This window comes from Macaca thibetana, chromosome 2 (genome assembly GCF_024542745.1).
Source record: "Macaca thibetana thibetana isolate TM-01 chromosome 2, ASM2454274v1, whole genome shotgun sequence".
In the NCBI taxonomy this organism is placed as follows: Eukaryota; Metazoa; Chordata; class Mammalia; order Primates; family Cercopithecidae; genus Macaca; species Macaca thibetana.
Genome location: NC_065579.1, coordinates 30,695,934 through 30,710,927, shown reverse-complemented (window position 1 = coordinate 30,710,927; position 14,994 = coordinate 30,695,934). Strand labels below are relative to the sequence as shown.

General features: G+C 35.4%; 1 protein-coding gene across 12 annotated transcripts in view; it reads right to left on the bottom strand.

The window, feature by feature from the left end:
• The window catches only part of TBC1D5 (TBC1 domain family member 5), a 566,253-nt gene that overhangs the window by 252,626 nt on the left and 298,633 nt on the right, over positions 1-14,994 (bottom strand). For all 12 annotated transcript variants that reach the window (XM_050779554.1, XM_050779547.1, XM_050779557.1 and 9 more), the window contains 4 exons: positions 8,429-8,537; positions 6,881-6,970; positions 6,703-6,777; positions 5,180-5,247 (listed from right to left, as the gene is read on the bottom strand). In XM_050779554.1, coding sequence (XP_050635511.1) covers positions 5,180-5,247; positions 6,703-6,777; positions 6,881-6,970; positions 8,429-8,537 — 342 coding nt within the window. The remainder of the gene's footprint in view (positions 1-5,179; positions 5,248-6,702; positions 6,778-6,880; positions 6,971-8,428; positions 8,538-14,994) is intronic.

Genomic DNA, 14,994 nt, shown 5'->3' with positions numbered 1-14,994 from the left:
AGATAATATTTAATACAGTGACATATCCAGATCAAATACATTAAATGATGGCAGAATCACAGCTCATGAAATCAAATTATCTTGTTTAAACTCATACTAGAAAGTTGATAACAGTATTTTTTTAAAGTATGCTTATGTCTCTGAAAATTTAAAGATGTTTGAGATAATTACTAAAATTGAACAACACTGATCACCAGTGATAGGATTCACAATCAATGATCATTTATTAAGCATCAACTTGGTGATGAGCAGTGAGACAAAAACAAGACTAGGTCCATGCCCTCAAAAGTTTTACTACTAGGTTTGAAAGATAAGACCTGGGCTAACACAAGAGCTCTTGTACATACTGCTTCTGTTAATGGGACCAATAATCCTGCATTGTAACTTTTTTTCCTGTTTTGTCTGTAAGCTTCTTAAGCGTCCATGTCACATTTATCTTGGCATCTCTACAGCCTGGTACACTAAGGAGATTAATATAAATGTATTGAATATACTGGCAGATGGACCTAAATAAATATAAGACCAAACAAAATTAAATAATATTAAAAAGTTATTAACAAAATTCTACAGAACACAGACTAGGCACAAATGATTTCCAATGGCCAAGACTGGAAAATGTTTCATAAACTCAGGTGATGAACTCAGGCCTTGAATGATGAGCGGTCAGGAATCTAACAGGAAGCAGAGGAGGGAAGCAGCATTCCAGCAGAGGAGAGCATGAAAGATTCCAAAACATGGAAAATAGAAAGCACAAAACCTGTTCATTGAATAATGCTAGAAGCACTTGTCTAAAAGGGAACTGGGTATGTATTAGAGAAACTGAGTAAGTCCATTCTTCTTCAGGCCACAGGGAGTCATATAAAGTTTTGAATTAGGCAAACAGAATGATTATAAATGTGCTTTGAGTAGAGTGATTAGGCTGTAACACATGGAATGGACTAGAAGTGGAAAAACACTAGATCCCAAGAAAACAATTAAACAAGTAAAGTGACTGTGGGCAGGAGGAAAAAAGGATCAGAAACAGAGCAGTAAAAATGGAAGAGAAACTTATGAATATGAGAAAACTACATATAATGATCCCCTAATTTGTATTTTGAAACATAAAATACATATCCCAAACCTATCTACTCCTGTCTTTATTACTACATTTGTAGTCTAATAAATAGATAACATTACTTAACCTGAAACACTCCAATAGATTCCTACTTGCTTTTCCAGCTTCCATTCTTACAACTACCTTTGCCCCACTGCACAGCAGCCATAATTATCTTTTTACGTATCATGCCACTGCTCAATGTCCTCCAAAAGCTTCCCATTGCAATTGGAATAAATCCTTACCTTTTTTTTTTTTTTTTTTTTTGAGACGGAGTCTCGCTTTGTCGCCCAGGCTGGAGTGCAGTGGCCGGATCTCAGCTCACTGCAAGCTCCGCCTCCCGGGTTTACGCCATTCTCCTGCCTCAGCCTCCCGAGTAGCTGGGACTACAGGCGCCCGCCACCTCACCCGGCTAGTTTTTTGTATTTTTAGTAGAGACGGGGTTTCACCGTGTTAGCCAGGATGGTCTCGATCTCCTGACCTCGTGATCCGCCCGTCTCGGCCTCCCAAAGTGCTGGGATTACAGGCTTGAGCCACCGTGCCCGGCCAAATCCTTACTTTTTACTGTGGTCTACAAGACTGTTTGTCTGGCCTTTGCTCTCCTCTCATATTTCCTTCTCTAAAGCACTTGCTCTACCCTGCCTGACTTCTTTTTGCTCCTCTAAACACTGAGCTCGTTTTCACTGAGAAACTAACTTTGCCCTAGCTACTCCCCCTGTCTACAAGTTCTTGCCCTAGTTCTTCATATGGCTGGCCTTTAAAATTTTTCACATCTCAGCTCAAATGTCATCTTTTCAAAGATGTCTTCTTCAATCACTATTCCTAAAGTAGCCTTCCCACTGGCTACTCTCCTTCTAGCTATCCAGTTACTCTGCTTTATTTCTTCAGAGCAATTATCACCCTCTGTAATTATCCTCTTTATCTATACACGCTTGTTGTCTCACCACTCTCCCCTATACCACACTGAAATATACAACCTGTGATGGCAGAACCCTATCTGTGTTATTCACCACTCCACTCTGTCCCCCACAGTGCAAAGGGCAATTATGGAACATAGCGATGCTCCATAAATACACATTTAAAAAAATTATTATTACAAAGCTAGTAAACTTCATAACCTTATCTGGGCTGTACTTCTATTTTATTAGGGAATTCCTCACAGACTGAAATGAAAAACATATATTTTAGATCATATAGTACCTTATAAAGATGTAAATTTATACAAACTATTCAGCTTTTACAATTAAATAATTTGGTGGACTTAAAATAAGACTGACCGCCTTACCTCACAAGTTAAGTATTTGCCAGAAAATTTATATAGAAATGACAAGGAGACTTAATCTAAATGTGGAGACAGCCATGGGAGAGTCTTCAAGAGAAGAAGATATGGAACCTTCCTGTGATGGTTAATATTGAGTGTCGACTTGATTGGATTGAGGGATGGAAAGTATTGTTCCTGGGTGTGTCTGTGAGGGTGTTGCCAAAGGAGATTAACATTTGAGTCAGTGGACTCAGAGAGGCAGATCTACCCTCAATCTGGATGGGCACCATCTAATCAGCTGCCAGCGTGGCTAGAATAAAGCAGGCAGAAGGTGGAAAAAGCAGGTTTGCTGAGTCTTCTGGCCTTCATCTTTCTCCTGTGGTGGATGCTTCCTGCCCCTGAACATCAGACTCCAAGTTCTTCAGTTTTTGGACTCTTGGACTTACACCAGCGGTTTGCCAGGGGCTCTTGGGGCCTTCAGCCACAGACTGAAGGTTGCACTGTCGGCTTCCCTACTTTTAAGGTTTTGGGACTTGGACTGGCTTCCTTGTCAGCTTGCAGATGGCCTATTGTGAGACTTCACCATGATCATGTGAGTCAGTACTCCTTAACAAATTCCCCTTCATATATACATCTATCCTAATACTTCTGTCCCTCTAGATAATGCCAATACATTTCCCTACTATGCTATCAACTATAGGGCCTCCTAGCTACCTTCTTTGGGTCACTGGTTTGCCATTTTAATTAAAATACACTAGTAGAGATACACTTTAAGAAAAACACTATGGGGAGGGGGGAGGGATTACATTGGGAGTTATACCTGATGTAAATGACGAGTTGATGGGTGCAGCACACCAACAAGGCACAAGTATACATATGTAACAAACCTGCACGTTATGCACATGTACCCTACAACTTAAAGTATAATAATAATAAATTAAAAAAAAAAAAAAAAACACTATGTGTGTGTGTATATATATGTATGTGTACATGTATATACACATATATATGTGTATAATATACATATATATATATCTGTGTATATGTCTCACATTTTTGTAAGAAAAAAAATATAGAAGTTTTCAAGAACTAGCACTTTCTTACATAACAAAGCAGAAATGTTCGAACTAAGTAACTAAAATGATGAACAAATTCCCAGTATCACTGCCTATTTGATGTGGCTATTAGAGTTTTATTTTCCCCCTTTCTTGTTTGCTATTTCTTTAAGTCAATCTGGCCCCCATGGCCTCTGACTCTGCGACTCAGCACCAGCGCTGTGGCCCCTTCATTTCCATTGGTAACTGTAGAGAGGTTAATTATAATCCTGCTCATTAGACAGATCAATCTGAAGGTGGCAAGTTTTTAAATACAACTACCTAGCATTTTAAAACTTTAAAGTTTGGTTAACAATATATACACATTTTGTTTTTAAAAGGCCTGTTTACTACCACTGATGAGCTATATACTTAAATTACTGAGGAAATTCCTTCTTTTGTTTTATTCATATATTTACTGAGTGCCACGACTCCTGTGTGCTAATACAATGGTGCTCCACTTTCTGCACCTATATACTAGGGAGACCAAGCACTATCACCCACACCTCTGAGAGTAGCTTCCCTAACTGGGTTACTCCTGAGTTAACTGGATAACTCAAGCTAACCAAAATGATCCCAAACTTCTCACCCCATACCCTATTACCACTGCCAATTACCTGTGGTTTCATTGTACTCTAAACCTATGATTCTTCTGAATTATTTTCATTTTAAAGTAAGAAATTGTATTTGTTAATATGTACTACAAACTTAGTAGTAGTTCATGTCATCTCATTATTCAGTATTCACAACATGCAAAGAAATGAGTATCAGAGAGTCAGAGGCCTTGACATTATAATAGATTTAGTAGGAATTGAACTAGGAGTGGAGCACACAGGCAAAGCTGCAGAAGGACTTGGAGGAAGCCACCAGAGATACTCATGATTCTGTACATACCTGGCTAATCCTAGATCCTGAGGACTGCATTAAGTTTACTAACGTTTATATAATGATTTATAGTTTAAAGTATAAACCTATCTAATTTACTACTATTCTGACAGATATTAATCCTCAAATATCGTAAGAGATGGTTACTATTATTCTCATTTAACAGAAGAGGAAACCGAGAGGAAAGATGTTGAAGTAATCTTCCTACAATTACAGCATCAGTTAGCTAGGACTCTACCTATGATCTTCTGACACAAATTCCATTTACTCCTCACCCTATGACTCAGAAAGATGAGGTCGAATATATCAAAGTTATGGATACTATGCAAAGTAACAAATTACCCTTTTACACAGTAAATACTGAGTAGACTGAGAGAAAAGATTGTTTGTAAACCTGAATAGCTTCAAGAGGAAGAGAAGTAAGGATAAGAATAATGGTTGTCATTTAACAAGTTTTAACAAGTAACTTGGTGAGAAAGGGATTCAAAGGCATAAAGCAAGGGATAAATTTTTCTGGCAATAACACTATGACTATACAATATAACCTTAAAAAGGTGCATATGACTTCAAATAATTGTTGGAAATTGATAAAACTAATTAAATATTATTGAAGATTATCAATATTATAAATGTAATTTACTTTTAAAAAGGGAACACAGAAATCTGTGTCGTTAGAGGGGAAAACAATCCTTATTATCACAATTTGTCAAAAAAAAGTTTGTTATTAACACAAGTAGAATACTGCATTCAATTAAGATGCCTCTCAGATTTTGTGTTTTGTTAAAATTAGAAAGAGATAACAACAATTTGAATTATTGAAAGTAACATGTAAATAGTTCTACGTACGTTCTTTTGACATCTTGTTCAATCATTGATCGAAGTTCTTTATCTTGGAAGAATTTGTTCCAAAGACTCTGAAATAAGGAAAACAATCTATTATATAGTCTCACACCTTTGCTTTACTTTTAATGATTTCAATTTAATAATTTAAATGGTTAAATTTATTCTTCTCTGAGTTAGCGTTTCACGTTGCAGATAGAAAACCCGAGACTGGGGTAATTTTTATTAAAATCTAGTTTAATCTCAGAAACACATCTTTATTCTAACATCAATTTTTCCAGTTTGATATTATCATATAAAGTCAGCCCTCCTTATCTGCAGGTCCCACAACAAAAATCAACCAACTGTGGATCAAAAATTTTGGGAAAAAACTAAAAATAGCAATACAACAATAAAAAAAAACACAAATTAGAAAAACAACACAGTATAACAACTTTAGCATTTACAATCTATTAGGTATTATGAGTAATCTAGAGATTGTTTAAAGTATACAGGGGGATATACACAGGTTATATGAAAATACCATGCCATTTTATATAAGAAACTTGATCATCTGCAGATTGTGGTGCCCATGAGGAGCATGGAACCAATCCCCTGTGGTTAATGAGAAACTAGTGTACATTCTTAAAACTTTTATTATCTATATAAAGTGAACAATACTTTTCACTGCCATATGCTACTGCTACTACCCCTGTAACAACAGAAAGGTGCTTGGATTACAGCAGGACTCATGGGCCAACTGTCCCCAGCTTGAACCTGACTGGAATTCCCAATGCACTAAGAAAGATGGGTAAAGTTTTCTACAGAGCTTGGTTTTATAATCCAATAGGTTTTCATGTACATTTTAAAATGTGAATTTAAGGGAAATTTTTTAAAAATTACTTAATATTTTATGTTCTTATACCAAAGAGTCTACAAATACTTATGTATCAGGAAAGAGAAATGCTAACACTATGTATTAAATGGGAAAAAAATGTGTTTTTAGGTAAATAGGCAAAAATTAGAGCACTCACACTTTCACAGTTACATAATATCTTTAAAGTAGTAATTATTCCTTGTCTTCACTCTGATTTTTTAAAAGCTTCTGCATAGACTCACTACAAATGGTTACTTCTTTCTTCCTGTGAGTTAGCCCTGCTAAGTGAGCCCTTCTTTATTTTTACCATGAAGGGAGGCCTTCCTTAGCTACCCAATTCCCCACTGCAACCCTGATAAGAGTTCTATTCTCATCTTTATGCTCTTACATTTTACCCTTAGTTCTTACAGAATCCTGAGATTTCTTTGTACTGCCATTCCACAGAAATAGATCATAAATTTCCTACAACACAGCATATATATATAAAATAACATATAACATATAACACATATATAATGTAAAATCATTCTACCAGGTTTTAGGTGGTACTGTATGTGGAATAAAGAAAACAGCTGGCATGAAATATACTGCTTTCATGGTGATTGGCAACCAGTCACATAAACATATTCTTAGAAGCAAAAGAGGTTAAGATATGAATAAAGACGAACTTTACCCCTTCATCCTGTGAAAGAGGATTATTGATCATCAAATCTTGTTGGCCAACAACCTTCCTTGGGTTTGTAATATGCTAGTAAAGAAAGTGAAAAAACACACACAAGGATCAGAGGCTACTGGACTTTAAAGTGTATATAAGAAAACAATTACATTAATTAAATGTACTATTTACTTACTATTTCTTTAATGTTGCTATACCATGCTCTTAATTCTTCAATTCTACTTATCCATTGACTTTTGTCTTGAGGAAGAACACAAAGAAATAGCTGTCAAGAAAAACAGAAGAAACTTTTGTAAATATCTTAAGATATAAAATGTGAAACTATGCCAAACTGAATCACCTGAACATTGAAAGAAATAATATTAATGATATTTCATATTCATATCATCATTCCAATTCCTAACAATTTCTGTTTGGAGATATTTAAGAAATATATAATCAGAAAATTCAAAAAGTGAACAAAGGCTATACCACAAAATAGAATCAAACTCCCCTTCAGATTTACATTACAAAAGGAAGAAAAATTCATTGAGGTTCAAATATAATTCACATTTTACATTCTAGTCTTAATGGTAGTGGTAGGGGGTTATTAGGAAGCACAGAGTCTGATTAGTAATTGCTACATTTAAGATTTTGTTTTAAAACAAGCAGGTAAAAGATAGTGAATAGCAGTCTCACTGAGGGCATAGCCTGAGTCATGAAAGCATTCCTTCTACAGAAAAAAAAATGTAATTTAAAGCTGGCAGTCAGCTTATGAAAATAACAAACATTCTTAAAATGACAAATTTGATTTAATTTAGTTTAATACAATATTAAAATAAATTTGGATTTAGGTTTATTTTTAACAAATGAAAGATACTAAAAGTTAAACAACAGGGAATGGGGGTGGGGCACAAATACTTGTATACAAATATTCTAGCAGCAGGTCTCCTGCCTTTAATGCCTGCATCTAAAAGAAGAAAAGTGTATTTTAATTACTAAATCTAAATTATTAAACCTAAAACTGTCTAATACATTATGTGTTTCTTTTGTCTTTACTTGCATAGACCCAGTATGCTTAATTTATGCAGATAACCCTAAAAACTTTTGATAGAATTCATTCCAGAAATGAGTCTAAACCTAAATAAATTCATGTTTAGAAAACAAAAACAAACAATACTTCAATGCAATTAAAAAGATAACTATAGATTATTATTACTAGTTTTGGTAATCAGTGCTCCTTTTCCTCCTAAAGGAGAGTGATCCAATTTCCTTCCACCTCTTGCCACCCCTCACTTTGTGTTTCTACTAAATGAAATGTGAAAAATATTTTCCTGCTGCCATTTATCAAGAAAAAAGGGAGGATAACTAAATGATGGCACTTGATATAATAGGAACCTAAAAGTTAAACCCCCACCACTGCCTTTTCTTGAAAATCTTCAAGAATTTCTGCAAAAGACTCTGGGGAGTGTAAAAGTGTTGCTCTGAATTTGGCACCATCAAAACAGTTGAAAAGATAGTTATTTTATATGACTCTTTTACCATTATCACTTACTCAGGACTAAGGTAGTTCAACAACCTTATTAGTAAATGTCCTATGAAAGATAAACATAGATAGTCAAAATAATGGGAGTGAAATCTCTTGGAAAATTCAGTGATCCCCTGCATGGCTAATCTTCCAGGGCATCAGGTAATGTGTTGATATACTGCAACCAGAAACTGTAAATAAATATTTTCTTCTTACCTTCCAGCAAATGCTGCGGAACCTGCTGCTTCTCAGCTGCCCATTAATCCCCTTCTGCCTTATTGTTGCCAAGTAATTGTTGTTTACAAATAGTTCTTCCCATTCTTTCCTATATGAAAGAAACCAAAGCATGAGAATCCTTTTGTTAAAATTCCTCTGCTTGGAGAGAAGTACTACGGGAAATTAACTGTAAGTAGGTCTAAAAAATGCAACTTTTAAAACATATATATTTAGTTGTGTACTGTTCCTGAACGCATGGCTGTCTTTTTGGACACAGTTCTTCCGTAGATTTAATGAATATGTAGATAGCTATAATTACGCCAGCTACTGAAATTCATAATGTCTATGGAGGCTATTCCATTTCCTCTAAAATGCTGATAGTACACTTCAGTACATAAACAAGAAAAAGATGAATAATATAAATATATGACTGTTTTAGCCAATGATAAAAACATACCTGCTCCAAAAATAGGCAACAAAGAAGTGTAATGTTGATTATATTAGCTTCTGATGTGAAATACCTGTTTAAATGAACCAATTTCTCTTTAATGTCAGGCTGGACAGTAAAGTATAATAGAAGACTACTTTAACTGTTAGTGCTGCTTACTATTGAAATTGCAACTTCTTTCTACATTATCAGTTTTAAAATTTTAACAGGTGTAGGCAAATTTAAAAAAAAAAATCAAAAAATTAAAAAGCCTCACTGTAAAAACTGTTAAAGGCAAGCTTGAGTACCTTGCAGTACCTATGGCTGAGTAGATAAACAACTGAAATATGCCTCCCAGGCATGCAGACACAGGGGCCTAACACCTGTGCCTCATTAATATACAAGTAAATCTGCTCTACTGGGAAACAATTGGAAATTAATTGTCCCAAACCATTTACTGAGTTTGAATAAAGGAATCAGACCTATATTCCCTGCATCTTGCACCAAACTAAACATTAAGAATCATTTGAGTAGAGGCTACTGAGATTAGCTTTATGAAATTTCTCTCAAATTCCATCATATCACAATAAAACTTACATATAACTTAACATTTATTGTCAAAGCTGAAACCCTGATGGCAATATCTTGAGAGATTTCTGAAAAAGAAAGCCACTAAAACCCTCAATCATTCTTCCGTTATACACACGTGCGGTTGTCACTGGCTAGACCCTACTCATTTTGAGAAAGGATAATCTTGCATGCTATGCTTAGAGTAATGATTGAACTGTACACAAAAAGTTCAAAACTTGACCATGGGACAAAATGCATCTTCTCCACACAGTTCCAGAAGAGTGATCAAAGACAATGACACATTCCCTACTGCCACCAGCAGAACTTCCAGCTTTAACCCAGTAGCGTTGTGATCCTCAATCACAACAAGCCTTCCGCCAATAGTGGCTTCGGGCTAAGACTGTTAAATGAGACACACATTCCAACCCATGCTGGAAGAAATGCATTTCTATCACCACTCCACAAAAATTTCTTATTCTCATTGCTCTATTAGTTTAAAAAAAATTGGTTTTACTTTGATTTGTATTATTAGTGAACTAAAAATTGTTCATGCTTTTGGGTCATTTTACTGTTCCTTTGTAAAACCTGCTTTTTGCCCTTTACCCATTTTAAGCAGTACAGGATAGTGGTTAAGAGAATGAACATCAGAGGTGCATGCTTGGGATCAGAAAGACAGCCACGCAGTAAGCAAAGGTACACAGCTCACTAGCCACTTACAAGATGTGCAAGCATGGGCAAATTTCTTAACCTCTCTGTGCCTCAGTTTCCTCATCTGTAAAATGGAGTAATAATAGAATCTACTTAAATGAATTATTATGAGAATTTTAAAAATACATGAAAAGCCCTCAGAGGACTATCCAACACACACACACACACACACACACACACACACACACACATACACACACATTTTTAAAAAGAGAAAAGGTCTCACTTGGTCATCAGGATGGAGTACAGTGGTGCAATCATAGCTCACTTTAACCTTGAACTCCTTGGGCTCAAGCAATCCTCCCACCTCAGCCTCCACTGTAGCTGAGGCAACTCAGGAGGGACCACAGGCACACACCATCACACCTGACTAATTTTGTACTTTTTGTAGAGACTGGGTATTGCTGTGTTGCCCAGACTGGTCTACAAAGGGCCTCAAGCAATTCTCCCTCCTTAGCCTCCCAAAGTGCTGGAATTACAGGTGTGAGCCAGTGTGCCTAAATCCTATACTTTTAAAAATTAATATTTTTGTTAATAATACTGCTTTTTAGTGTGCCTTATTATTGATTAAAGAGAAAAGTTTTTCATACATTAAAGACATCACGCCTTCATCAGCCAATTTTTTAACCCAATGGTCTTAATTTTCAATACACTGACGCTTTTTAAATTTGTATATAATTAAGATCTAACATTATTTTCTCTTATTGATCTTTCCATTGTTTTCTCTTGCTTAAGTAATTCTTAGTCACTCCAACACCAAATAAATATTCAGTGAAATCTTGTGGGGCTTTTTTCCCCATTTTAATCCATTTTTATTACCTATACTAAATATGTACTATTTCCAAGTAATTACACATATATACTGATATCTCATAATGTTCAAACTTTTTGTCTAGTTTTTAGCAATGTTCAAAGATGAGATTAGCAGTGAGTACATTAGAGGAGTAGAGGCATACCTCATTTTATGTCACTTCATTTTACTGCACTTCACAGGTACTGTATTTTAACTAATTGAAGGTTTGTGGCAACCTTGCATTGAGCAAGTCTATCAGCATGTGCTCACTTCGTGTCTCCTGTGACATATTTTCATAATCTTTACAAAATTTCCAACTCTTTCCTTATATCTATTATGGGGATATGTGATCAGTGATCTCTGATGTTACTATTGTAACTGTTATGAAGTAAAATGAACCACAACCATATAAGACAGTGAACTTACTGATAAATGTTGTATGTGTTCTGGCCATACCATAAACAGTCCCTTGTCTCTCTCCCTCTCCTTGGACCTCCCTAGTTAATAATGCTACAATGGCCTTGTAATGTTCAAGTGAAAAGAAGAGTCATAAGTCTCTTAATTTAAATCAAAAGTTAGAAATGATTAAGCTTAGTGAAGAAAGTGTATCTAAAGCCAAGTTAGACCAAAAGCTTGGTCTCTTGCACTAAACAGGTAGCCCAGTGGTGAATGCAGAAAAAAAAAAGTTATTGAAGGAACTCAAAAGTGCTACTCCAGTGAACTTATGAACGATGAGAAAGCAAAACAGTCTTACTACTGATACAGAGAAAGTTTGAGTGGTCTGAATAGAAAATCAAACCAGTCACAACATTCCCTTAAGCCAAAACCTAATCCAGAGAAAAGTCCTAACTCTCTTCAATTGTGTAAAAGCTGAGAAAGGTGAGGAAGCTGCCAAACAAAAGTTGGAAGATAGCAGAGGTTGGTTCATGGAGTTTAAGAAGCCGTCTCCATAACATAAAATTGCAAAGTGAAGCAGAAAGTGCTGATGGAGAAGCTGCAGTAAGTTACACAGATCAAGCCAAGATAACTGTCGAAGGTAGCTACACTAAACAATGGATATTCAATGTAGATTTAACAGCCTTCTATTGAAGGAGGATGCCATCTAGGACTTTCATAGCTAGGGAGGAGAAGTCAAGTCCTGGTTTCAAAGCTTCAGAGGGCAGGCTGTACTCTTGTTACAGGATAATGCAGCTGGTGACTAAACTGAAGCCAATCTTTAATCATTCTGAAAGTCCTAGAGATCTTAAGAATTATGCTAAATCTACTTTTCCTTGTGCCCTATAAATGGAATAACAAAGCCTGGATGATAGCCTATCTGTTTGCAATATGGTTTAAAGAATATTTTAAGCCCATGTTTGGAAACTATTGCTCAGGAAAAAAAAAGATTCCTTTCAAAATATCATTGTTCACTGACAATACGCCTAATCACCCAAGAGCTCTGATGGATATGTACAAAGAGATTAATGGTGTGTTCATGTCTGCTAACATAACATCCATTCTGCAGCCCATGAACTGGGGAGTCATTTCTAATTTCAAGTTTTATTATTTAAGAAATACATTTCAGAGGCTATAGCTGCCATATGGTAGTGATTTCTCTGACAGATCTGGGCAAAGTAAATTCAAAATCTTCTGGTAAGGATTCACTATTCTAGATGTCATTAAGAACATTAGAGATTTATGGGGGAGGTCAGAATAGAAACATGAACAAGAGTTTTTAAAAGGTGATTCCAATCCTCATGGATGATTTGGAGGGGTTTCAAGACTTCAGTGGAACAAGTAACTGCAGATGGGGAAAAATAACAAGAAAACTAGATTTAGAAGTGGAATATGAAGATATGACTTAACTGCTATAATCTCATAATAAAACTTAAGTGAATTAGGAGTTGCTTCTTACGAATCAACAAAGAAAGTGGTTTCTTGAGATGGAATCTACTGCTGGTGAAGATGCTGTGAATATTATTAAAATGATATCAAATAATTTAGAATATCTAATAAACTTAGTGAGAAAGCAGCGGCAGAGTTTGAGAAGACTGAGTCCAATTTTGAAACAAGTTCTAATCTGGGTAAGATGCTACCAAACAGAATCTCATACTACAGAGAAATCTTTATTGAAAAGAAGAGTCAATCTATGTGGCATACTTCACTGTTGTCTTTTTTTTTAAGGAATTGCCACAGTTACCCCAACCTTCAGCAACCACCACCCTGACTCATGGGAAGCCATCAACACCAAGGCAAGACCCTCTACCAGCAAAAAGATTAAGAACTGCTGAAGGCTCAGATGATCCTTGGCTTTTTTTTTTTTTTTTCTGCAATAAGGTACTTTTAATTAAGGTATATATATTTTTAGACATATGCTATTGCACACTTGACAGTATAGTGTAATCATAACTTTTACATGTACTAGAAAACCAAAAAAAAAATCATGTGACTCACTTTATTGCAATAGTTGCTTTATTGCAGTTGTTTGGAACTGAATCCGCAATATCTCTGGGGTATGTATACACGTTTCAAAAACCATAAATATATTTAAATAGCTTGTAGTCTGTGAACAAGCACAGATCTCAAATGTACAACGTTTTGAACCCAAAAGGAATCATAATTTGTGAGACACCATGCAGTTCTGTGTACTGAAAACACAAAGTATTCCAGATAAGAGAGGGAAGTATGAAGCAATGACTCCTCCAGTCTTTTCCAAAATCAGCTCCTATTCACAAGTACCAAGAAATTGTGAAAGTACAGGCACAGCTGGTGGCTACATTCATTGCCATCTTGTCAAGTTAAGCAGGCTTTTAAGGTCAAGTTACATACTACTTATGTAATGAAGGATAATTATTTGTTAGCTTAAATAAGACCCTGTACCTTGATTACAGTGTTGGTACAGAGAAAAGAAGACTGAGGCATGTGAATTGGAAACATTATCTCTGAAATTTACAATCATTTAAATTTATTCATGGGTACTTACAGTTCTAATTAAGGCATAACATCTCAAACTGATGAACAGCTCTAACAACAGAGGAGCATAAAGGCCACAAGATAATATATTGTCTTTCGTTTCTATTGAATAGTGTTTCTTCAATAAACTGTAACACAGAGTAAATATAAACATTTATTAAGTGCCTACTATGTGCTTAGCACTCACAGGCACATTTTTTAAACATAAAAAGTTAAACAGTGGATAGATGGACGTGTAAACCAGTAATAAAATGATTACTGCAAAGCACTCTGGTAGTACAGAGGGGAAAGAAATGGTTTGATACTTCAAAATTAAAACTTAGAATATAAAATAACAGTAGCACCATAGCCACTGAAATACTACTGCAAAGAATTGAGCTAACCAAACATTAAACAGATTCCAGAGGGCAAACAGCTGAAAGGTTTAGCCCTTCTATGGGAGAGGGATCAAAATGAAGGTTTTTCACAATCACAGATATGAATGGTAGGCCTCTCCTCCTGAAGTTGGAGGAAGATATGATTAACAACTGAAAATATTGAGGTGTCAGTAGTGAAATTTTTCAGTTTAATTAAAAAAAAAAACAAAAAGTAGTTGCTAAACTCATTCTTACATGAAAAATATGTATTTACAATGTGCCTGAAGAGCAAAAATCTGAAAATTATGCCATTGAAATGCTTTTAAAAGACCCACTTATGATATAATATTTCAGGTGAATCACTTCTAATCTCTACAGCAGTCCTCTTAGGGTATACATTTTTAACCCCTCTTTATGAATGAGAAAAGGAAGGTTCAGAAAAATTAAATAACTTGTCAAGAGAATAAAGAAATGAGAAATAGGAAACACATCTTTCTGGAATGACATGGAAGTAACCACTAAAGGGAAACATGATTCTCCAGACACCAAGAGCAAAAATGACCTCTGGCAACAAGGCAAGATAGAAATATACCCTTATTTCTTCCTCAAATTTTTAGTTTTTGAATATCAAGTCCACGGACATGCAGATAACTTTTTAATAATTGGACTGAGAAGATAATAACAGTCCTGTGAGTAGTTAAGAACCTGGGTGTTTAGGTGTGTAAAACCTTAAATGGAATGGATTAGCCACCTGGACCTT